Source organism: Acartia tonsa, chromosome 9 (assembly GCF_053477335.1).
Source record: "Acartia tonsa isolate MP-2025a chromosome 9, ASM5347733v1, whole genome shotgun sequence".
Taxonomy (NCBI): Eukaryota; Metazoa; Arthropoda; class Copepoda; order Calanoida; family Acartiidae; genus Acartia; species Acartia tonsa.
Genome location: NC_137268.1, coordinates 1,426,048 through 1,450,726, shown reverse-complemented (window position 1 = coordinate 1,450,726; position 24,679 = coordinate 1,426,048). Strand labels below are relative to the sequence as shown.

The following is a 24,679-nucleotide window of genomic DNA, read 5'->3' as shown; positions in this document are numbered from 1 at the left end:
ATATAAACATATTCCAATTTTGAACAGGCTAATATTTGTCGAAAATAAAATATAATATTAACATATTAATGTGTACTATGCTTCTTATGGATGTTGTCGTCATTATTTTTTCGAAAAAAAGTGATTTTAATAATATCATCAATAATCTATTTTATTATCTTATTTCATATTTACCTACAAGGTTTTAATGTTTCAAAACGTATACAAATTTTTGACCCGGCTAATATGCATTGAAAATGAAATATAATATGAACTCATACAGCTCACAATATATAACATAGCTTACTTAAGCCTGTCTTTAAACATTTATTTTTTAAAAATAACATGACTACAGTTATATATTTTGTTAAAAGTCGTTCCTAGGATCATAACAAACAAAAGAAAACTACAAAATAACAACTTCATTATGTAAACATTCTTATATTAAGATAATTTGTCCTTCCAAAAATAATATTGAAAAAAAATCTTCGAAAATTTTTATAAAAAATCCACAAACTTAATTTTTAAAAATCCACTAACTTTAGAATTAGTAATTGATTAACTTTACGATACAAAGAAACAAAATGTTGAAGTCTTTAATTCTTCTTGTTCTTGGCATCGGAGCTGTCCAAGCTGATTTGGTCGAAGCGGTTAGTTTTGCTATTTAATGGCTTATGATATAATCATGATTTTAGTATATTATGAATAGATGTAAATTAAGAAATCTAAATTGAAGCTTGCAATAATAAAAATTATATCTCAATTTGATTAATTGTCCTTCCAGAACTGTTAGTTTTTTTTTTGTTAATTTTCATGTTAGAATTGTCCTTTCCTTAGGTCCCTGGATGGTTTTAGGCTAAATTTGCAATAGTTTAATAGATGACCATTACGATATCAATCAACTTCTTGTTTAGGTTGACCGTATATACAGCGGGCACTGTCTGACCGACGAGCAGTGTAATGATTACATCTCCTACTGCCACAGAGACAGTCCTCTCCAACCTGTGGGTTACTGTCGACCTTATCTGATCACCTGGACTGTCCTGACTATAATTATCATAGTTATCATATCTCTTTTGGCAAGACTATGCCGTTAAATTCAAAATTCATGTAAATCCAATATTTAGTGTAAAAAAGTAAAATAAAAAATTAAGTATTGTATAGTGTTTTTTTGCTATTTTTAACAGCAAAGCTTTTCTATAATTAGGGTAGGACCATACGTCCGAAAAATGGAAATAAATAAATCGCAAAATAGCCGAACATTAAAGGGTGTTTAATAAGCTATAAAAATTGGAAAGAATTTTAATGAATATAATAGATTTGAAATCTGCATAAAATTTTAAGGATTTTTTATAAAATTCGTTTTTTATATAATTCATTATTTAAAAGCGCAAATCCAATTTAAGTTTATAAATTTTGACCAATAGGATAGGTGGATTGGAAACTACCTGCGCTCTAATCGGTTGAATGATGTACGTCACTTAAGCTTCTCCAATCAGAGCGCAGATAGTTTATAATCCACCAATCACAGATGTCAAAATTATTTAACTTAATTTGTATTTGCGCTTATAGATAAAGAATTATACAAAAAAACGAATTTTATAAAAATTCCTTAAAATTCTATGCAGATTTCAAATCTATTATATTCATTAAAATCCTTTCCAATTTTTATAGCTTAGTGTTTAATAAAGACTTATTTTAGTATTAAGACTTGATTATAGAGATGTTTCGCTTATTATATGGTAGCTAAATCTAATATAATTTAATTTATTTTCTCGTATTCATTTGAATCCGGTGGATAGGAACCGGTTCTCATGGATACGAAAAAACTATGTCTAGCATCGTATTATATCCAGTTTTCTACGAATATAGAAATGTACAATCATAAGATTAAAACTAGGGGCTAAAAAAAACTAGTTTTAATCTTATAATTGTACATTCTATATCCGCGGAAAGCCGTTTATAATACGATACGAGAAATAACTATTCCAGTATGACTACGAAACCGATTAATATCCGCTGGATGAGAACCGGTACGTAATTCAGACATTTTTCCACAGCCTAGTTCACAAAAGACATAGGTCGACCTCTGAAAATTTTAGGTCGACCTAAAGAAGATTTACGTTGACCGATTTTATAAAGGCATTTGTTAGTTTTACTTGTTTAGGTTGACCTACAGAATAAATCGTTCGACCTCTAAAAGTTGTTTGTGAACTGGACACACGAATATCAAAATAAATCACAGAAGTTAAGACCAGGTTTGTTAGCCCGGGCTATCAGCTCCTCAGGAGTAACAAAACTGGTTTTAATAAAAAACAATTTCATTTTTAAATCCACAGAAAGCTGTCTATAATACGATGCGATAAATAACTATTCTATTCTTTTCTACTTTGATTATTTCCTGCTAAAATATTGTATTCTATAAGTGTTGATGTTGTGCTACCAAATATGATTATGATTTGGTTGCTGGGGGTTTAGAGTCATTTCAGCCCATGTAATTACAATAAGATTTGTGTAACATTACCATTTTATTGGGGTGGTAAAGTTTTGAAATTTATACAATGATGCTCTGTGCCTCAACTTTGGTTGATGCGGTCAGACCAAGTTAATGGAAATGATGATCTATGTTAAGTTTTAATTATTTGTACTTTTTATCCTTATTCATTCTTTAATCTTTAATGCTACAAATTTTTATGCACCTTTATATTTTCAACAAAATTTTTTTTTAAAAATTAAATTTGTTATATTTAAAAGTAAGATATAAATGCTGACTGCTTCTAATGTTCTAAGTCCTGCTCGTAAAGACGCATTATAACATGCATAAAGAATATTGTCTAAGTTTACACCTTCTACTTCAAAATCATGTTGTATATTTTAAAGCTCCACTTAAGAAAGTCATGTGTTTAAATACAGGGGGGGAGAATGGCCTGTTTATTAAACTAGTCCCCAAAGTTTTATAATAACGTTTTCTTATTCATTAGCTTAGCAACTTTAGGGACTTTAATGGAATTTTGACTGGTTTGATCATTATCTTGAATGCCAAACGTTTCAACCACCAACTTTTATATTCAGAAGGGGTAATTCTGCGTATCATACATACATATATTCATAAATTTATCGGCCATTGTCTTATCCCTTTAGATCCCTGGTTAAAATGAAACACGTAGGATGCAAATGTAGGGAGAGAACAAGTAACCATAAAAGTATTTGTTTGACTTTCAAACAAAGCAAATAATCTTACAAACTTTCATTGCCACCTTACGAGAGCGGACCTTCCTTACAACAATACATAGCCATCTAGTTTTAGGGTCAGTCCGTCCGTTGATAAAGTCATGTTAGAATTTACCCATAAATTTAGAACTCGGCATGGTGATTTCTGCCAAATTTCAAAAGCGAAGCTACTCTATAATTATTAAAAGGAAATGTTTGTATGTCTGACTTGTATAGCTTCGCTTTTATGAGTTTTTTCATCATCTTTTTATACAAAATTTTATAGGTACTCTTAACTTTATATTTTAATAGAATACCTAACTGAAGTATATTTTTAAAAGCGAAACTTTTCTATAATTAGGGTCGGTCCGTCCGTACGTCCGTAACGGATAGCTTTTTTCGTTAATTTAGGCATGTTAAAATTGTCCTATCGATTTCAAACTTTGCATGGTGATTCCTGTAGTAGTTAGGTACGATTTAGAAAGCGAAGCAACTCTATAATCACTACCAGAATGTCCGTACGTCCATTTTAAACTTGTTGATTTTTTGCTTTTTTAACAACAAATTTTTATGTGATCTAATTATCAGATTGATCTGATTTTTGGTATACTGATTCCTGGGACAAAAAAAGTACAATATCATAAGCGAAGCAACTCTATAATCAAGTCCTTAAAATATAAGTATGTCCATTAACATTATCCTGTATCAGGCCGTTTTTCAACAAATTTACTTACAATTTTGCTTCGACTTTTATACATTTATATTCTGATTATTTACTTCAGACACTATACAAGCTCTAATGTCCGTTTGTCCTTCCATTATAGAGCTTCGCTTTTATGGATGTTGTCATCCTTGTTAAAGTAAAACTATTTAATTTTTACTTTATGTTCACTCAATAACAATAATAATGTCCGTCCGTCCTTATCCTATCAAATTTATTTGTAAATCAATTTATTTACTAATATTTATTTATTTCGACTAAATTAGTTTTATTAAAAAATGGAAAATGTTATTGTTCATAAATGACAAAAAAAATTTTACAATCACAGTGATCTAAAGGGATAAGACAATGGCCGACAAATTGATGTACATCCTAAATGATCATACACAAAATTACCCCTTCTGTATTTGAAACCCAACTAAATGAACCAACCAATCAAATTTAGAAAATGTCCAAAAGTTGTTAAAGCAAGGAAGAATAAAACGATATTTTTAAAATTTTGGGGACTAGTGTGTGACTATTATGAATGTTAATATTAAAATTTCTGATTTTTGGTAGATAAAACCACTTATAGAGCAGCTTCGCTACTAAAATATATATTTTCTTGTATTTAAATGTTAAGCTAGTCTAAATCTTAATATTTTCTTCTCAACTCATTCCAATTTATATCAAAACTTTTGGAATATGTATTTTTTTAGATCAACTCTAAGATTTGATCCATTTCTTCAAAAAAAATGGCTTGGCGGCTGCCTATTTAAATGCGCTTACAAGAATATTTCAAAATTCAAAAGTAAGCTTTTAGAGACAAACAAGGATGACAACATCCATAAAAGATCTTTCATCAAACAGTAGAACAAAAAAGTGCATAAACTTGTGGTAAAATTCATTTAAGGACATATTTAAATTTTGGAAAATGATATAGAGATGCTTTGCTTAAAATATTGTATCTTGTTGTCCTAGGAATCATTTTTCTTAAAATCAGATAAATGGGATAATAATATCATAAAATAAATTGATGTCAAAAAAAGTTACAAATCAGCATGTTCAAATATACCTTATTTTTACAGGAATCATTATCTAGAAATTGAAATCAAGAGGACAATTCTAACATACATAGATTAACGAAAGGAGCTAACTGTAACGGATGGAAGTTATAGAAAAGTATTGCTTTAAAACATTCTTAAATACACTTGACTGTTAAAAAAAGTTGGATCATAAATATTTAAAGTTTTCTCAAGACATAGTTTTTTTCATCTATACCATGATTTATACTATGCACCCCAACATTTACATTTTCAAATATAAACTTAAATAAAATTTGACAAATTATTACAAATATTTTTATAACCTTTAACATGAATGCTTTTATGGAATAGTTTATTTATTATATCGTTCTTTAGACAGCTTTCCGTGGATATTAAAATGAGTAAGTATGAGATTAAAAACCAGTTTTATTAGCCCCGAGGGGCAAGACTAACAAAACTTATTTCAATTCTATGATTTCTTTAATATCCGTGGAAAATTGTCTGTTATACGATGCTATTCATTATTTTTAAGTATGGCTAACAGCCTGTTCTAGTTCAGCGGATATTGATTGGTTTTGAATCCATACTTGAGAAATGTTTAATAGCACAGATTTGTCACTTTTTCTGTTTTCTCTTTATGTATGATTCGAACAACGCAGGTATTGTGCAGGGAATGTTCATTGGGCTGTTTATTACACTAGTCCCAAAAGTTTTATAATAACGTTTTTATTCACTGGTTTAACAACTTTGGGGACTTTAATTGAATTTTGATTCATTTGTTATCTAAACGTATCAACCATTAACTGTACAGGGGTAATTTTTGGGGATGAACATTAATTTGTTGGCTATTGTCTTATCCCTTTAGATCCCAGCGCAGGTGTAGGCACTAAATAAATGAGAAAATATCGAAAATAAAAAGCTCCAAGCATAATTATTGACAGATTAAAAGAATAGAGGGGAAAAGAGCTATATGTACAGGGTGCGCCACATATCCTCGGACTTTTTCTAAATTGTAAACAAATGAACATAAAATCGTCAATTTTAAAGATTTTATTAAATTTTAAAAACTGGGAAGCAAACTAGGTATATGACTATTAGATCATTGATTAAAATCGCCGCCAGCATCAAACACCGCCTTTACCTGCCTCCTCAACCGCCGGCAGGCCCAGGTCAAAGTGTACCTGTCCAAGATGGCGAAGTTCTCCTTGATAGTGGCAATGAGGGAGGTCTTTGTGGCATGGGCACGTCTATTGGTGCATGCTTCAAAGTAGCTCTAGGCCCAAAAGTCCATTGAATTAAGATCGGGCTGCTGGGAGGCCCCATTTCCAAGGAATGTGAGTAACCGCAGGATCCAAATTCACCCAACTTTCAAGCTACCATTTGACACGGAGGCTCTTATTTTGACCACAGTTGAGCTAGAACGACGTTCTTTACCTTTTTAGAAATGGCATGAAGTTTTAGCTAGGGTTGTCAGCGCAACCCATAGTCTAAAATGAGTTCAATATAAGTCCCTGGAGTCAAGAACCGAGAAATTTTCACGATTTTACACGATTTTTGACGTTTTTGACATCTCTAAATCTGTCACGTTTCACTTTGCCGGAGTACTACAGCCAAGCCATTTTAGATAGAGAGCTCTAGTCTTTTCTAGTGTCTTACTTATGTATCTAACAGTATCCCCAGCAAGTTGCATAACTCTACCTCATCTACAGATGGGCTGAGGTCCGATTTATTGGGCCCTAGTCGAGAATCCAGATTATACCACCGGCGCAACTCGAATCTGCCTTGTTGAACATAAACGCGGCCAGCTCGGAGTACGAGCCCATCTTCGTCCAAAGATTTTTTGTGCTAAAAGGTCATTACCTAAGCTTTTTATAGTGGGGTCAAACGTCCTGATTGGTCAAGTAGTTTTGACGCTATGGCCGTTTAAAGAATGTCCGAGGATATGTGGCGTACCCTGTAATTCTACCCACGGGGTGGGGACCCTATGCCGACTTCAATTAGGTCTTTGAAAATCAGCCAATAGCGACGGAAATATTGACACAGTTAAGTCGCTACAAAAGATCAGAAAGCAATTTGCTTGTAGACGAAAAAGCTCAACTACCAGTTGAGCTAGTTAGTTGTCTAGGTTCTACATCTATACTGTACATTTATTTTTGACAGAATATCAATGTATTACAAGGAAACTGAATTATACTTTCAACCAAATTATTATTTATTTGGGAAATATAAACGCAAAGAACAAAATAGGTGCTGTAATAGTTATTTATTGTATCGTATTATAGACATTTTCCGCTGATATCAAATTGAAAAATTATAAGATTTAAACCAGTTTTTCCCCCAAGGAGCGGAAGGTCCAATCTAACACAACTGGTTTTTATTTTAAATTTTTAAAAAATGTTCGAGGGAAATTGTCTTTGCTAAGATGCTATACATGATTTTTCAGTATGATTGAGAACTAGTTCTAATCCAGCGGAAATTAATCGGTTTCGAAGATATACCAGAAAAACAAGGACAATTACGTTCAAAAGAAACAAAAGTTGGCTAAATCGATCTATTATTACTTGGATGTTGCACCAGATTTGCATAAACTCATTAATATTTACCAATAAATTAGGCCAAAATTAGCAACCTAAATTGACGACAAATTTTCCCCTGTCCATATTTCCATATGCAATCAGTCTGACATGTATAGTTTAAAACCATGCAGGGCCCAATACTCTCCTAAAAATAACCTAACCTAAACTATTTAAAATAAGAACATTATATGAAATATTTAACCAATATATTAAAGGTAAACAATACAATATTACATATAAAAACTACACGTATTACTAATCACAGTTTCGAATCAAGATATTCACAAGCTCATCATTTTTAACTATAAAATTTAGGGCAATCTGAATCGGAATCCGGGATCCGTCCAATTTTTGGACAATTTTGAATTCCAGAATCCGAATCCGAAATTCGTTATTTTAATAGCGGGTTCGGATTTTAATTGAAGGTCTAAAATTTCGTCTTGAGTTTTTTTGGTCCGAATATATATTTGAATTTTTAACAAAGTCATTTTGGCCGCTGTAGGGTCTAGAAATAAGAGAAAAGCTACTGTGAAAATATGAAAAAACGCAGCTTAGATTCTTCCCATTACCCGGTAAAATTTAATCCCATAATCTATTTTTAGAAAAGGCCTGTTAAAATATTGCTAGAATCCGGAATCCGAAAATCCGTAATCCGTCGAAAAAATAAGAATCCGGAATCCACGGAATAATCCGTTTCATTTTTGGCAGATTTATGTAAGAATCCGAATCCGTTTTAAAAATTGGACGGGTTGCCAACCCTAATAAAATTTTTACTAACCAAAAGTTCATTGATTAAATTCATTGTCTTTTTTTTTGTACAAAAACATGTTGTAATATTTAGTCATAACAAACTGTTGTTTTTAAGAGGTACTAAATATTTTTAACATTTTGACTTTGAGCTAAAATTGTGCTAATATTTGATATTTTTAATACTAATAAAATTTTAGTTTTTTACTATTATACAAGAGAAAGGTTATAATATAACTTACTTTATCATTTTACAAAAGGTTTAGCATTACAAAAAAAAATTGTTAAGTCAGAAAAATTAAGAAGCATTACAAATCTTACAAAGATTGATAATTGAATCATTATTAATATAATATTAAAAATTATGGTAAGGCAAATATGATTTTGGGTAAAATAAAACTCCCTACATTTAATTTAAAATCACACACACAAAATTACAAAACTTTAATCAGTAAGTACTACAACAAGTTTAAATGTCTGGCAAAGGGGGGGGGGGGGAAGTTTTGACTCATTTGCGTAAACAGTGATTAAAGGCTTTGTCTTTGATAAATAACATTCAAAAAGATGCATATTTTGTTTTATAATTTGACTTCTAACTCTTTATTTTTTTTTCACTTTCACTGTCCAGAGACAACCTAGAGGCCTGCAGTACCTGAACCTGGAGGCCAAATCCAATTTTTTTTTAAAATAGGAAAACTACATCCCAAAAGGAAACTTTTTTTGTGAAAGAATCTATCCTCTCACTAAAGTATTTAAGCAAAAGTATCAGAACTTACCCCCCCCCCCCCCCTTGATAAAGATTTTTATGGAAATCCTATTAATTTGGGATATACAATTCAAAATTTAAAAATGTTTCTAAATCATAAAATACAAAAATAAGACTAAATGAAATATTATAATTGACTAATGTTTTTTTTACAACCGGGCTAAGAATTGAATATAATTAAAATAAATATCTATAAAATGTATATATTTTTTGATGGTGTGACTGTGGCCCCTCTGAATAGAATCAAACAAACCAAAATGGATTCATCATCTTGAATAGTTATTTATCGCATCGTATTATAGACAGCTTTCTGCGGATATTAAAATAAAAACTATAATATTAAATCCAGTTTTATTAGACCTGAGGCTCCAAGGCCCGGGCTAACAAATCTGGTATTAATTTTATGATTGTGCATTTTAATATTTGTGGAAAGTTATCTGTAATACGATGCTAAACATGATTTTTTAATATAGCTGGTTCAATTCTAGTTTCGAAGCCATACTGGAAAATTCATCTATCCAGAAATATGCTCAAATCACTGAAGGCGCATGTAGTAAATTGAAACTTTTTGTGGGGCTACCAAAACTAACTTTTAAAAACATTCCATAAAATATTTCTTTTCGAATACTTGTTCTATAACTTAATTAAACAAAATTTTGTACAAATAATTAAATTATATATACTGGTATAAGTTCATTTTTATACAAAAATATTGATAGGTCAATTTATTTCATTTTATAGTCGTTATTCAAACAAAAAGGAAAAAAAGTTTGACAACAATCTGCCTTAAAAGGGGGGAGGCGGTATAGAGACTTTTTTGTGCAATTTTTTTGGTTTGGTTTAAAAAAGTGTCTCATCCGCCACCCACTTTTACAAAATTGTCAAGATATGTAAAGTAACTATATGTCTTCTCTGGAATACTTTTTATTTCTATATTTGTTAATTTTAAATAATTGTCTGTGTTTATTATCGTTTAATTAGGCGGGAATATGGCATCCAATTAAAAATTATTTAGCCCAGAAATTTTATGCCATATTTACAAGGAACTGGATATCTAAATAAAAATTTATGGGTATAGTCCCTTTCGTGGTAACGCCTCTTAAGAGGCGATTCGTCGTATTTTTACAGAAGCTTTTGATAGGTTATTTTAGGTTAAGTAATTGCCCCGCAGTGTTAGGGCCCCCGCAGGAGCTAGAAAGAGGGGAGAAGCTATTGTGAAAATACGACGAATCGCTCCTTAAAAAGCGTTGCCACGAAAGGGACTTTACCCAAATTTAAGGCAAAACAGTTACTTAACTATTCAATTGCCATTTAACTGCCTCCCTGCAGTTAAGATTGTATTTCTCTATAATTGTACTGATTTGAATTTTCAATTGTTGGGTAAATATTTTCATCTATAACCTCTTCCTCCTGTATTAACAAACTAAAATCCTAAAAAAGACAAAATCTATAACAACATTTATAGAAATAAAGAAATAAAAAACATTTCCAAAGGAAGCATCTAAATATTCAAAGCTCTTGTTATGTTGGTAAGGGCATAGATTTTCAAATGTTTGTCGTCTTAATTTGTTGAATTTTTAAAACATTAAGTTAAATTCATCTACAAAAAGTTAAATTCTAAAAATATTTGGATGTCTGTCTATAAGTGTATGAAATAAAATTGATAATTCGTTTTTTTATGTTTTCATGTAAGCTTTCCAAGGGTTAATAGATAATTAAGAGCTATTTGAAGAAAGATGGAAGGGAGGTAATACCTAGGTAACAAAACTTCGATAAACGCTGTTTTTTACATGAGAATTACCTAGATTACCTCGTACGGGCGGGATTGCAGTACCGGACCTTATCGACTTGATGTACTGTCTAGGTCCTGGTCCAGCAATCCAGGAGAACTAAGGATGACTAACGCACCCTTCTCTGTCCAAACACCCAAGGATATTAGGCTAAGTAACATCCATCAGACAACCAACTCTCTGTGATGCACGACCTTTGTCTGAGAAGTCCCAACTGTGCATGGTAACGAGTTGCGCCTGTTTTGGGCCAAGGCATTCCCCCTACTCTAACTATTTATGTCGCGCATCTGACATAGCAGCAGTAGGAACCATTTTTAACGTCTTTAGTTATGACGCGGTGTCGGCCCGAGATTCGAACCTATCACCTTCCCGACGACGAGCGGATGCGCTAAGTGTTGAGCCACAGTCGCGGGTTTTACATGAGAATACTTAAAATCATTTGATTTTTACCTGTCCACTTCGTGTTAGAACAAAAAAGATGTAGAAGAAGTTTATCAAAACAACTAAAATAAAATATTTATGTTATATTAATTTATAAAAATTAAGGGATACGACAATATAAGATAAATCAATGTACTGTACATACCCAATGATGATAACAATATTATCCCTTCTCAATATCAAAATAATTGGTTGACAAGTTTTACAATAAGAAATATCTATGATCTTAAATGGCATCCAACAAAATTACGTCGAAACACAACTATTCAAACGTTAAGACTGACATAACAACGGATATTTGGAATTATAGAGTAGCTTCACTTATATAAATACTCACTGAAAAATATAGCTGCAAGAACAAAGAAGACAGCGTTTGGTTGGGTTTCTAGTTATCAATATCAATTATTTTCATTAGTAAAGTAATAGGATGTTTAATAGTCTATCTGTTGAAATCTTTCTTCTACTGTGCAAATAAAGGTTTCTTAGAAAAGAACTGGGGTCATTGGTTTGAGTCTAGGCTTGAATCACACTAAAGACGTTTTTAGCAGATACTATATAATGTCTGATAGGGAAGCCAGGCTTTCCTAATTTAAATTTGAGGGAGGTGTTGACACCCCACTACTTCACAGCACTGGTATATTGATAATAAAAATGGGTATTTATTGCCTTGGTGCAATGCACATAAAATTGTCTTAGTCAAATGTTAAAAATCAGAAGATATTTGGTGTAAACTAAAGACGAATGCGAATTTAAAATGTTACATTTCCAATAATCCTGGATATGAAATAAGAGTTATGCAAATCCAGTGCCCGATTTGTAAGTTTTTGGTTGTTCAGTGTAATTTTGAAAAAAAGCCTTATAAGGTTACAGGCATTTGTGTTCGAAAGTTGGGTTTAACAAACTCCTTAAATTGAATTTGGAAGGCCTATCTTTTCCTTTTCTTCATCTTCTAGAAATACCCCCCCCCCCTAGTATATTCCCGGTGGACGATATTAGCAACTGGTGAAGCATTTACTTCATATTAATTGATAATGTTCCTATGGTACTGTTGTAGATCCAGGTGAAGAGTGGAGCAGCAAACAAAGGTACTGAAAAATAAATGAAGTCAAAATGTAGTACCTACATTAAAATCAAAGATTAGAGAAGGTATAGAGAGCTATGTGTAACACTACCCACGGGGTGATTACCCTTTACCGACTTGCAATTTTTGCAATCTTTGAATAACAGCTAATAGTGTCGGAAATTAAATAGTAATATAACTTCCATTAACTTCCAGTATGGCTTCGAAACCGATTTATATCCGCTTAATTAGAACCATACTGAAAATCATGTAGGTATAGCATCAAATAATATACAATTTTCACTAACTAATCATTTTATTTTTCATTTAAATATCCGCGGAAAGCTGTCTATGATTCTTATGTGAACAAATAACTAATCCTTTTAAATATTACATTTTTCCACAAAGTCAACTTAAAGCTAGGGCTAATATTTTACGCAATATTAACATTAAATTCAAAACGATAAAAAAACATAAAAACAGTACTGATGAAATTTTGAGTAAAAGTATACCTGCGGCCTCCAGGCTTGCCAGCAGTGAATAAATCTTTCCAAGTTCATTTGGCTGCACACACTTAGACAACATGGATCTTATGATGATTCCTGAAATTTTACAAGATTAGTTTTCATGAAAACTGATGCCTTTTTTAAATGAAAAAAAATAAGACTGTCCTTTTGTGTAAAGACATTACACATCCATGTAACATCCCAATGTATGACGGATACACACACGCACACACACAAATGGAGAAACTACTAATCTGGAAGTTGCAAGAGCCAAATGACGAGCAATCTGTGAAAACTATTTGCTTTTAATTTAAAAAGTTCATTTGGTTGCACACACTTAGAAAACATTGATCATATAATGATTCCTAAAAATGAGAAAATTAAATAGAAACCTTGATACATAGCTATGAGGTAACGCAAATTTTCATCCTTGTTGTATTCCTATTGATATTGATATGTTTTTTCATAATGGCGGCGAAGCCACTAGCATCTAGGTGCTATATTTTCGAAAGGCAGGGAAAGTAGAAAAATAGCCTAAAACCACCCCGGGACCTACGTGAAGTTTTTTTTTAATAAAATATAGATCTCAAATTATCAACCAGTTATTTTGTTATCGAAATTTTAAGCTACAAACAAAAAAAACCTTACCACGTTATATATTAGGATAGCTTTATGTAAAATGAGATGTGAGACACCTGCCATAGTTACAGTAAAATAAAATAAGTTTTCTGTTACAAAAGATAAAGGTTGATTTCAGGTCAATTACATTGTTATTTGAATTAAACTTTGTACCTGCCAATGAGCTGATAGCTCCAATGGACTGTCCAAAAAAGAATGTGGTTCCGTCAGTGGCGAGTCCTACGGCTATCAGGCTGAACACCTTGGACATGGTAGATAATATCCCAATCATGGAGTCGTGCACCTAAATGGATGTAGAATATGCGTGGATATTATGACAGGGGAAAAATTATTGTCGTTTAAGGTTGCCAATATGCTTATTGGTTAGATCGTATATCCAGTAGTAGAAGAGGGAACGGGGTTAAAGGGGGATTGTTATTTTAGCCCGCTGCGTATTTTATTTTATTAGAGACTATGAAATTCTGATGTAAGATCCAAGTATCAAAATATCTATCAATTCAAACATGCCTAAGCATATGATATTCAAAATCTCTATATCACGTGACTCTCAATCAACGCAGGATACTAGGTTTTGTGTATCATTATTGGGGATGAACGTTAATTTTGTCCGTCATTGGTTTATTCCTTTAGATCCCTAGATTGTAACTCATTCCAATACATAAGAACACTATGTTCAACACAGCCACAAAGAATTTCACTAACAACAAGAACATTACAAACCTTAAGGACCAAGCTAAGTATTGGCATCACTATGCATGAAGCAACTGCACTCAGACCTAAAAAAGACAAAGAATAAATGAAAAATTGTGAAGAAAAAAAAAGAATCAAATCATTAAATCAATTTTACTGTAAATCATTGCCAGACTTTCGTTTGTTTGCTTATTTCTTTAGGTCCAATTAGGTTACTAGAAAGCCCCGCAGGGTTAGGGTAACACAGATAAAAGCCTTGTACAGTTAGCCCCCCTCCCTCCTTCCGAAGGGTCATCGAAAAAACTACTACGACACAATTTCAATTTATTAATTTGTATAGGAGGGGAAGGGAATTAGTGCTTTATAGTCACTTAAAGGTAAAGCACCAATGTTGATGAATAATAACTAAAATCCATCAATAGCTTTATTTAAATTAAATGTAAAACTTACATATGCTGAGGGTAACAAATTTGGTATATTGAACTTCAGTCCAGAGAAACTGTTTTCTTGTGTACAGGTAGACTATGTTGCCATCATCTAAAATTACAAAAAAATATTAGCTTATAATTTACATTTGCTAGGTAACTATACCTATTATTACCTATTAGAACATCAAAAAGTTTAACATTCTAATCTTTCGATGACTTATAGGAATGTTTAAGAGATAGAAGGAAAGGAAGATATACCTACCAATCAAATAGTCAAACTAGACAGTCTGACTACGTTAAGACAAGGTTGTTTTGCAAAATGTTTTTGCCATTTTGGTTAAGTGTAAAGATTTAAATTCAAAATATTATATGAAGACTAGGAAGCAATTTTATTGTGCACATTTTTTTAATTTTACCAAATTACCTCTTCTGAAAGTTACAATGAGTGAGTAAAACGTTCGGACACTTAAAACTTAAAAGTTCCCAAAGTTCTTAAGCCAATGTATAAGAAAAAGAAAACGTTATTATAAAACTTTGGGGACTATTGTAATAAACAGCCCAATGTCTCCTCCATCCCTGGAAAATATAGCAACGACACATAGGTAAGAGTTGTAAAGTAGCATTGATGATATAAAAATACTTACTGAAGACAGTGATATTAAGTAACATGCAAAATATTAAAAGAAGAATAACCCGTCGTAGTTTGTGCTGACGTTTTCTATTCATTTGATTTTCTTTGAGTTTGTTCATAGACGTTTTTAAAAATAAGAAAGAAAAAATGCCTTGGATTGTATTATATCTAATCACTACCAAGGCAAGTAATAGATGTTTTTGTGCCCAAGGGACTATAGGATGGAACGATAGCTCTTCCTCCATCCTTTATTCCATTTCTCTCCCTGACAAATTTAGAATTTTGATTAAGATACTAAAAATTTTCCAAAAATAATAAAAGAAAAATCCTTTACTTTCCCCGATGATCTTAATTGTAATGTTTTTAAAATATTTTTTGGAAATTTTTTAAAAATTCATTAAGGTCCGTAGGGAAAGAAATGGATTTTTCTTACCACAAATTTTGTGGCAGTTTATATAGAATTATGAATTTTCAAAGGCCTTGGTAGTTTTACAATAAATCACTTTATTGGGTAGGCTAGTGTTGATTAAAAGAAAACAATTCCTGAAGGTTGTTAGAAAGACTTGTTTAACATGATCTATGTTGACAACATTTAAATAGTTCTTCAACCTAAAATAATTTAGAGCATTAATGAATTAAATGGCTTTCAAGTCGATTAATATCCGCTGGATTAGAAATGGTTCTAAGCCATACTGAAATCTATAATACAAAGTAGCTTGATGTCTGTCCGTCTGACCGTCTGTCCGTCCGTCCGTCCCTTAAGATCTCGGTAACCACTGAACCGATTGGATTCTACTCTTCAGGGAATATACCTACTGGTCCTGTGGTGGTTTTAGGCTATTTTCTTGGGGGGGTGGGACACCCCCAACCCCCCAAAAAATAAAAAAAAACCACCCCCCAAAGATTTTTTTTTACATTTTTTGTAAAATCTCAGTAACTGTTGATCAAATTGGGCTCAACCCTTCTGGGAATATACTTACTGGTCCTCTGGTGGTTTTAAGCTATTTTCTTGGGGGGGGGTGGGACACCCCAACCCCCCCAAAAATAAAAAAATCCCCACTTCCAAAATTTTTAATTTTTAAAAATTTTTGTAAACAAAAACCAGTAATTGGGGTGGGGGAACCCCACTGCAACATGGGGCGAAGCCCCCACGAATCCCTCCCCCCCCAAAAAAAAATTTAAATATTTTTTTTTTTAATTTTAATTTTTGTGTATGCGAACAACCTAGGTTTAATTTTTACGAATTGAAATTTTTGTGTATACGGCAAACAACCTGGGTTTAATTTGTACAAATTAAAATTTTTGTGCATAAAACGAACAAGCTGGGTTTAATTTTACCACAGAGTAATTAAACAAAGAATAATTTTTTTTGAATATTTCTATTTAGGAGGGTTGACTTCCCATTACTTCATAGGGCGAAGCCCCTAGAGGCTAGGGGCGAAGTCGCTAGTATTATATAAAGTAGCGTAGTAAGGGATGGCAATCCGCCAGGGTTGTCGAATTGGGCACTTTTTTTGATATTGGGCGGCCCAATTGCCCAAAAGCGTTTTAGGCGGGTTTTGGGCGCCCAAAAGTGGTTTTGGGCACCCTTTTTGGGCAAATGTCGTAAAAAGCCTATAAAAAGTATATAAAATAGCCTAAAACCATACCTAGACTTATTATTAGAAATAAAATAGCCTAAAACCATCTCAGGACCTATAAAGGCTCCACTGGAAAGGAGAACCATATCGGTTCAGCAGTTAGCGAAATCCATCTCAAGATACAAAAAAGCTTACTAATTTATATAGTTAACTAGCGGCTACGGCCCTAGAGGCCTCTAGGGGCACTTGAGGAGGGGAGAGTCAAATTTGATAATCCAATTAATATATTAGATTTAAAAAGAAAAAGTAAAACAAATTGGGGGGGGGAATAATTTTTTTTTTTTGGGGGGGGGGTGGGTTTCCTCCCCCCCATTTTAATTTTAGTTTAAAAAAAGTTTTAAAAAAGTTTTTGGGGGAGTGTAATTTTTTTTTAGGGGCGATTTCTCTTAGGGTGGTGGTACCCTCCCCCAAAATAGTTATAAACCTTCCAAGAACCTATGAGAAGCTACCCTGTTAAGGAGAACCCGATCGGTTAAGCGGTTAGCGAGATCCTTTGGTACAAACACACAGACACACAAACAAACAGACACACACTCTGTTACCTTAGTATAAGGATATTAACCAAAAAATAGGCCCGCCTCCCCCCCCTCTTTTTTAACCCCTCCCCTTTTTCTCTCCCCCTAAAAGGGGGGTGCCCAAAACTGCCCAAAAGGACCTTATATTGGGCGGCCCAAAACCGCCCGCCCAAAACTGCCCGCCCAAAATGACAACCCTGCAATCCGCAGAATTTTTAGGTTGGATTCAGATTCTTACAAAAATCCGAAAAAATAAAGAGGATTAGGTAATCTGCGGATTGCAGATTTATTGTTGTTTTGCGGATTGCAGATTCTACCAATATTTTTAAAGGTCTTTTTATTAATAAAAAAATTCTAGCCGTTACAAAATTTTTCTAACCCTTAGGTAGGTACTTAACTTAACCTAAAATAAGCATGTAAAGCTAATGTGAAAATAAAATACAAAAAAAAACTTTGGATGCTACCCAATATTTTACCTGTAGTTAAAAAACAATAAAATACTTTTTTGGCGTTTGTCTTCCACATTTTAAATTATAAAAAGGGGTGGCCGAATTCCCCCCCCCCCAACCCTCAATTTTTAAAAATAATTTACCTGGATTGTGGAACAGTGAGAGAGTTTTCATTTGGTTGAACAGTCTCATCAATATACAAGGCTATGTACAATCCACTCAGGACTTGACATACTAAGAAAAGGGATAGTTTCATGTATAGAATTTGGTTGGACAGTCACATTAATATACAGGGCTATGTACAATCCACTCAAGACTTGACATACTAAGAAAAGGGATAGTTTCATGTATAGAATTTGGTTGGACAGTCACATTAATATACAGGGCTATGTACAATCCACTCAAGACTTGACATACTAAGAAAAGGGATAGTTTCATGTATAGAATTTGGTTGGACAGTCTCATTAATATACAAGGCTATGTACAATCCAATCAAGACTTGACATAATGAGAAAAGGGATAGTTTCAGGAGTAGAATTTGGTTGTAGTCTCATCAATATACAAGGCTATGTACAATCCACTCAAGACTTGACATACTAAGAAAAGGGATAGTTTCATATATAGAATTTGGTTGTACAGTCTCATCAAAATACAAGGCTATGTACAATCCAGTCAAGACTTGACATACTGAGAAAAGATATAGGTTTGTAATAAGAATCAAGTAGTATGAATAAAGGAGAGAGGGGACATTGGGCTGTTTATTTATTTAATTTATCAATTTATCGGCCATTGTCTTATCCATATTTATGAATATAAAATTACAAAAATATCTTCCCCATGTAAAATACAATGCATTAAATACCAAAAAAAAAACGGAAAAAAATAATAACATAAAGGATAGGTATTTAATTAAGACTGCCAAACTTTTTACTAACCTGCCACAGTACCAAAAATTCCATAGAATCCAAATGCTTTGAATACATAGGCTGATGAAAACATTCCTTAACAAATATAAAATATGAGCAAGCAATTGTAAAAGAACGATCACTCAATAAAAAAGTTTAAAATAAATACATTAGGTAGGTATATTTTAAAAGTTTTTACTATCAATTTGTATTTCTAAAATTATACTTACCTAGTGGTAAAAAGAATGGTTATTTATTTATAGATTATGATTGAAATGTTTTTAATGCAATATAAAGCTATACAAAATTGTCAAGATATTTAACTACAACACATTATTGAATCACTCACCTATAGGAACTCCACCAAAGAAACAAAAATCTAACAAAGCTAGACGTGATGTCCGGGACCTTAAATTTGGAAGATTTTTTTTATTTCATAATTTTTGAAAATTTTTAGGACGTTTTACTAAAGAGATGTCGCAGTAGGACGTTTGTCGCGGTAGGACGTTTGTCGCTTAGGACGTTTGTCGCGTAGGACGTTTGTCGTAGTAGGACGTTTGTCGTAGTAGGACGTTTGTCGGTGTACCGAAAAAATATTTCTTTCGTTGCTACTCAATATTTTAATCAAAGTTGCAATCAGGGAAGGAGGGGGGACATTGGTCTGTTCATTACACTAGTTCCAAAAGTTTTATAATGATGTTTTCCTATTCGTTGGCTTAACAAGTTTGGGGACTGAATTTTGATTGGTTGGTTCATTAAGTTGAGTGTCCAAACATTTCAATCACTGATTTTAATATTTTGTGCATCATCATATATTTAGGATGTACATTTTATCGGTCATTGTGTTATCCCTTTAGATCTCTGAGTTGCACTACCGAAACAATCACCTGATTGTAGATATATCCGCTAGGTACGAGTAGACCCCTATTAGAAGCGTTGTGAATCCGCCAGTCCATCCGCCGATAGACAATATAGTATAAAATAGAGTAGTTGCACTACCAAACAATCACCTTATTGTAGATATATCCGCTAGGTAGGAGTAGACCCCAATTAGAAGTGTTGTGAATCCACCAGTCCACCCATACACGGAGGTAAACAAAAGGTACCAAGCGCTTGCATCCTGAAAATCAATGAAAAATATTTGTTAATCAATACTACCTAATTTTTTTGGCGCATTTTTTAATTTGAAGAAATAAATTTCCTAAACAATCTTCGTATTAGGTATGTATAGGTATATTCACGAAATTAAACCTTACAAAAACTACATACCCTAACTTTGTATGATATTTTTATTTCTATCTGAAATGCTAATGGCTTTTGGTTGCTGCGCTAAATAAATGCATATAGAATATACGTGGATATTATGACAGGGGAAAAATTTTCGTCAATTTAGGTTGCTATTTCCCCTGTCATTTATTGTTCAGTTCCTATATCAAGTCGGAGAGAATGAGAGGAGGGGGGGGGGGTTCGGCCCGCTTCAAGCTTCACTTTATTAGGTACTAGCGGCTACGTACCTAGAGGCCTCTAGGGGCACTTGAGGAGAGTCGAATTCTATAACCCAATTTTATTAATTTAGATTTTAAAAGAAAAATAAAAAAAAATTTGGGGGGGGATTTTTTTGTGGGGGGGGGGTGTCCCCCCCGCCATTTTTTATTTTAGTTATAAAAAAAATAAATTTTTTTAGGGGGGGTGGTGGTACCCTCCCCCAAAATAGTTATAAACCTTCCCGGGACCTATGAGAAGCTACTCTGTTAAGGAGAACCCGATCGGTTCAGTGGTTAGCGAGATCCTTCGGTACAAACACACAAACACACAGACAAACACACAGACCTCCTGTTACTTTAGTATAAGGATAGATCCAAGTAATAATAAATCCATTGCTTCATTTATCCATGACAAGATACAAAAATCATAAAAATAATAATCTAGTGGGACTAAGAGGGGAGGAAGTTTTGACACATTTGCGTAAACAGTGTGATTATAGGCTTTATCTTTGGACTGAGAGGATATTTTATTAGGAATAACATCATTCTTATATGATAAATTTTCCGAAGCTTAAGATTTTTGATTGGCCTCCAGGTTTTTGAGCTGAAGGCCTCCAGGTTCAGGAGCAGCAGGCTTCCAGGTGGTCTCTGAACAGGTGAAAATAAAAAAAAATTTTCTAAAGAGTTAGAGGTCAACTTATAAGACAAAATATGCATCTTTGTGAAATTTATTTACATATTTGAAGAAAAAAGATTATGTTTTGTTTTATAAGTTGACCTCTATCTGTCTTAACCTCTTTTCGAGGAAGCTTTGTGTTTATCAAGATCGAAATTAATTCCTTATTCAAATTTCAAATTAGGCGCAAATTTCGTCTTTGTTTGACTTTCCTTTTCTAAAGAGACGCGGCATGGATTGTTTATATTTTGATGCGTCCACGTTCTTTACTTTTGAATGATATGTGAGTGAGTGAAGATTTCGGAGAACAAAGTTGGGCCTATCATTGGTCTCATAGTGCGTGAACGACCCTAGTATACCAGGGGCTTAAAACCATAAGAACTTCAGGTAGAATTTGTTCATTTTATTTAAATTGAATGGCGTATAGGACGATTTTAGTAAGTTTAAAAGGCTTTAGCCAGCTAAACATGAAACTTTATTATGATTAAATTATTATGTTTTAGTTATTTTTATGTGCCTTTATTTTTGCATTTAACAATGATTTATTAAACCAAATAATTTTCCTTTAAAGCCAAAGTACCCAAAGATTCTTAACCGTAGAAAAAAAGATTTTAAAAAGCAAATAAGATTACGTGGTTATAAAAACTGGAATTTTGTATTAATTGATTTTGTAATTTCAGGACTTTGAAATAGTTTTCCTGAATAAATCTATAATCAAACCTGCTGTTGAAACTTGATGGTTCCTGGTATTGGGGGTTTGTGTGTCCGTCAAACAAGATCTCTAGAACTTCCCGCTAATTCGGAAGTCACACTCAACCAAAGTGTCATGGTTGAGACACTATCTCTAAAAAAGTAATTCTTATTTTTACCTGTCTAGAGACCACCTGGAGGCCTGCAGATCCTGAACCTGGAGGCCTATCAAAATATCTTAAACTTTGGAAAATTCATAACCAATCCTCTCAGTCCAAAGATAAAGCCTATAATCACTAGTTACGCAAATGTGTCAAAACTTCCCATGTCTTTATTATGAATTGCAGGGTTTCGGATCCGCATTGATTTTATGCGGATCCGGATCCGGATCCGGATCCTCAAAATTTGGTCAGTGCGGATCCGGATCCGGATCCGGATCTTTGACAATAAAAATAAAATCACCAAATTTTTCAAAAAAATTAATTCTTCAATTCGAAGTCAAAAATACTTTTAATTTTCAAGTCTGAACCTAAACCTTAAAGATTGGCTCTCATCAAGAGAATGTGTGAGATTTTATATAAATTTAGGTAGATTTTTCCATTTTTTCCGCATTTTTTGGAGTCTAAGGATCCGGATCCGGATCCGCATTTTTTTTGCGGATCCGGATCCGGATCCTTGGACTCAAAATATGCGGATCCTTGCGGATCCGGATCCGGATCCGGATCCGAAACCCTGATGAATTGGCATATCCCCAAGAAATATAATAATACTTACTTTATAATAAACCATGAGGATCCAAATAAGCTGCGAGATAAAGGCGCCAACAGTGGTTAGAATCATAACAGGTTTTCTGCCATTTGTATCGGACCAGGGACCAATGAACAAGGCAATGACAATACTAGAAAAAAAATGAGTTGCGTAGATGTAATTGTATAGGTATTTTTTTACAAAAAAAAGCTGATCTTAAAGTCTTTTGATTGTTCTCTTATTTCAGCACCTTTATTCGCGTAGTTTTACAGCTTTCGGCATCTCGGGGCTAAAAAATGATTTTAATCTTATAATTAGCATTTTTTTATTCTTTGAAAACAGGATATAATACGATGCTAGACATAGTTTTTTTCGTATGGGTGACAACCGGTTCTAATCCACTGGATATTAATCGGTTTTCTTTTGGAAAAGATATTTAGATAGAAACAAATTCGTATAATGCAACTTTTTATGGCTAAAAATACGGTTTATAGGTACACAGACAATGAGTGGGATAAGCTTAACTCTATATATAGAAAATACTTGCAATATAAAACATGGTGGTTACCATAGACAGCGAGACAGGTAGCTAAAACAAACCTTGGCACAGCTGAAAGAATACTCGTGTACATGTTGATTATGTTGGACTGCTTTTCAACCTATACAACATAAAAATATGAAAAATCAATTTCGAAGATATCTAAATATAATCTTACATATACATATGATTGAAAGCAAGATTAATAAAGGTTAGAAAAGTTTCGCGAGGATAGAACCCCTACACCGCCAGGGAGAGAGAGTTGTGGGGGGGGGGGGGGATTAAGTTGTTTATTAAACTAGTCTCCAAATTTTCATTGTAATGCTTTCTTATTCGTTGGCTTAACAACTTTGGGGACTTTTATTGAATTTTGATTGGTTGGTTCATTAAAGTTGAGTGTCCGAACGTTTTAACCACTTATTGTAATCTACAGACGGGGTAATTCAGCATTGGAGATGTACATCAATTTAACGGCCATTGTCTTATCCCTTCAGATACCTGGCCCAAGGATATAGTCCCACAGGTTTTAGAAATTGAATTTTCATAAATGAATGATAAGTGCAAGAATTACCTATTATATACCTATATAAGAAAATCTAAAGATACCTCTATATTTTCTTTTGGATGATGATTTATATCGTTGCAAATTGTGTCTGAATAGCCTAGATCACTGAAATTAATGAATTAAATTAAAATAACTTATAGATTGCTATGAGACTTAGAGTTTCAGACAATCTTCAATCTATCATTATAACTGGAAGAGTATGTCTAGTTACTTAAAGATGAATATTAGAATCGGTTCTCATCCATCGGGGCTAACAAAACTGGTTTTAATCTTATAAATTTTTATTGAAATATCCACGGAAAGCAATCTATAATATGAAGCGATAAATTTAATTCTACCATGTTACTGACCTGCATGTTTTTAGAAGGATAAGATTCTGACCGATAACGCTGGACAAACCCCAGGAAAATGTGAGCAACATCAGAGCTGGCTCTAGGGTTATCAAAGACAAGGCACTAGAAGCATTAATCAAAATATCATTTTCAATTTAATTTTTGGTTGAAAGGGATAGTTGCATGAAGTGCATTTTAGAAAAATGATTTCAAGCAGAAGTTACAAGTATACCATCAAAAAAATAACAAACAGTTAGACATCATTAAATTAGTCGTCCTGTTGCTTTTGTGTGAAAATAAGCCAGCTATATAAATAAAATTGCATATTTGTCAAAATTATGATTTTCAAGTCTTGATATTTTTAAAACTACAAAGTAGAAAATTGAAATTCTTTTAAATGTACGCCCTATAAATCAAATGTTATTTAAACCATAAAATATAAAAACAATACGCAGTACACTAAATTCAAGTTTAAATGCATTTTGTGCAACTACCCCTTTTAAGATGATTATCTGTTTGAATCGTAACCAACATAAGACTAAAAAAGGATATAATAATTGATATTTAAATTCCTTCGACATCGTTGTAATAGTTGTAAAGGCATTTTTATGTGTATTATTTACATTCTCTGAAACAAAGTGTAGTTCTATACAAGCTGTAAGTGAAATGAAATGGAGACAGGATTAATGTGGAGATCCAGTAAAACCATGTGTAAAGTAAGGACATATAGATATAGAAACAACATAGAAAAAAACACACATATCCACTAAAAAATATACATGAAATTGAATGCAGTTTAGATTTTGTTTAATTTTTTTTTACTTTGAATAGCTTTGGATGAAAAATAAATAAAATATTTTAAAAAGCAGATTTTTTTTGTTATAAATAAGAATTAGATTTTTGATTGAATTAAGCAATAATCCTATCTA

The 24,679-nt window shown here is 32.8% G+C and overlaps 1 protein-coding gene and 1 long non-coding RNA gene across 4 annotated transcripts; one reads left to right on the top strand and one right to left on the bottom strand.

Moving 5' to 3' along the window:
* The first annotated feature begins 484 nt into the window (after window positions 1-484).
* Window positions 485-1,140, top strand: LOC145327679 (uncharacterized). Its single transcript, XR_013882219.1, has 2 exons — window positions 485-629; window positions 894-1,140. It is a non-coding gene; the product is annotated as an uncharacterized LOC145327679 (long non-coding RNA).
* A 6,555-nt stretch (window positions 1,141-7,695) lies between these two features.
* Window positions 7,696-24,380, bottom strand: LOC145327966 (putative peptidoglycan muropeptide transporter SLC46). Of its 3 annotated transcripts, none has more exons than XR_013882295.1 (20): window positions 24,325-24,380; window positions 23,769-23,875; window positions 23,460-23,523; window positions 22,916-22,974; window positions 22,343-22,466; window positions 19,729-19,838; window positions 19,068-19,126; window positions 18,749-18,814; window positions 17,957-18,047; window positions 15,755-15,818; window positions 15,223-15,298; window positions 14,601-14,687; window positions 14,181-14,236; window positions 13,614-13,743; window positions 12,828-12,917; window positions 12,296-12,343; window positions 11,593-11,643; window positions 11,265-11,317; window positions 9,481-10,455; window positions 7,696-9,294 (listed from the first exon to the last, which is right to left on the bottom strand). XR_013882295.1 is itself a non-coding variant. In XM_080171485.1 (19 exons), exons 1-19 carry the CDS (start codon window positions 24,352-24,354, stop codon window positions 10,354-10,356), a joined length of 1,467 nt encoding a protein of 488 aa, XP_080027611.1. In that variant the 5' UTR covers window positions 24,355-24,380; the 3' UTR covers window positions 7,696-10,353. The 3 variants fall into 3 exon arrangements, 1 of the variants encoding a protein (XP_080027611.1); XR_013882294.1 differs by having other exon boundaries at window positions 7,696-10,078; window positions 10,293-10,455; XM_080171485.1 differs by having other exon boundaries at window positions 7,696-10,455.
* Window positions 24,381-24,679: the final 299 nt, after the last annotated feature.

Coding starts and splice junctions, on each gene's coding strand:
- LOC145327966 (XM_080171485.1), bottom strand. CDS start 24,354: ATGCCTTTACAACTATTACAACGATGTCGA. Junction 18,815..19,067: donor CTTTGGTGGAGTTCCTATAG/GTGAGTGATTCA, acceptor ATATTTGTTAAG/GAATGTTTTCATCAGCCTAT. Junction 13,744..14,180: donor TACTTAGCTTGGTCCTTAAG/GTTTGTAATGTT, acceptor ACATCCATTTAG/GTGCACGACTCCATGATTGG.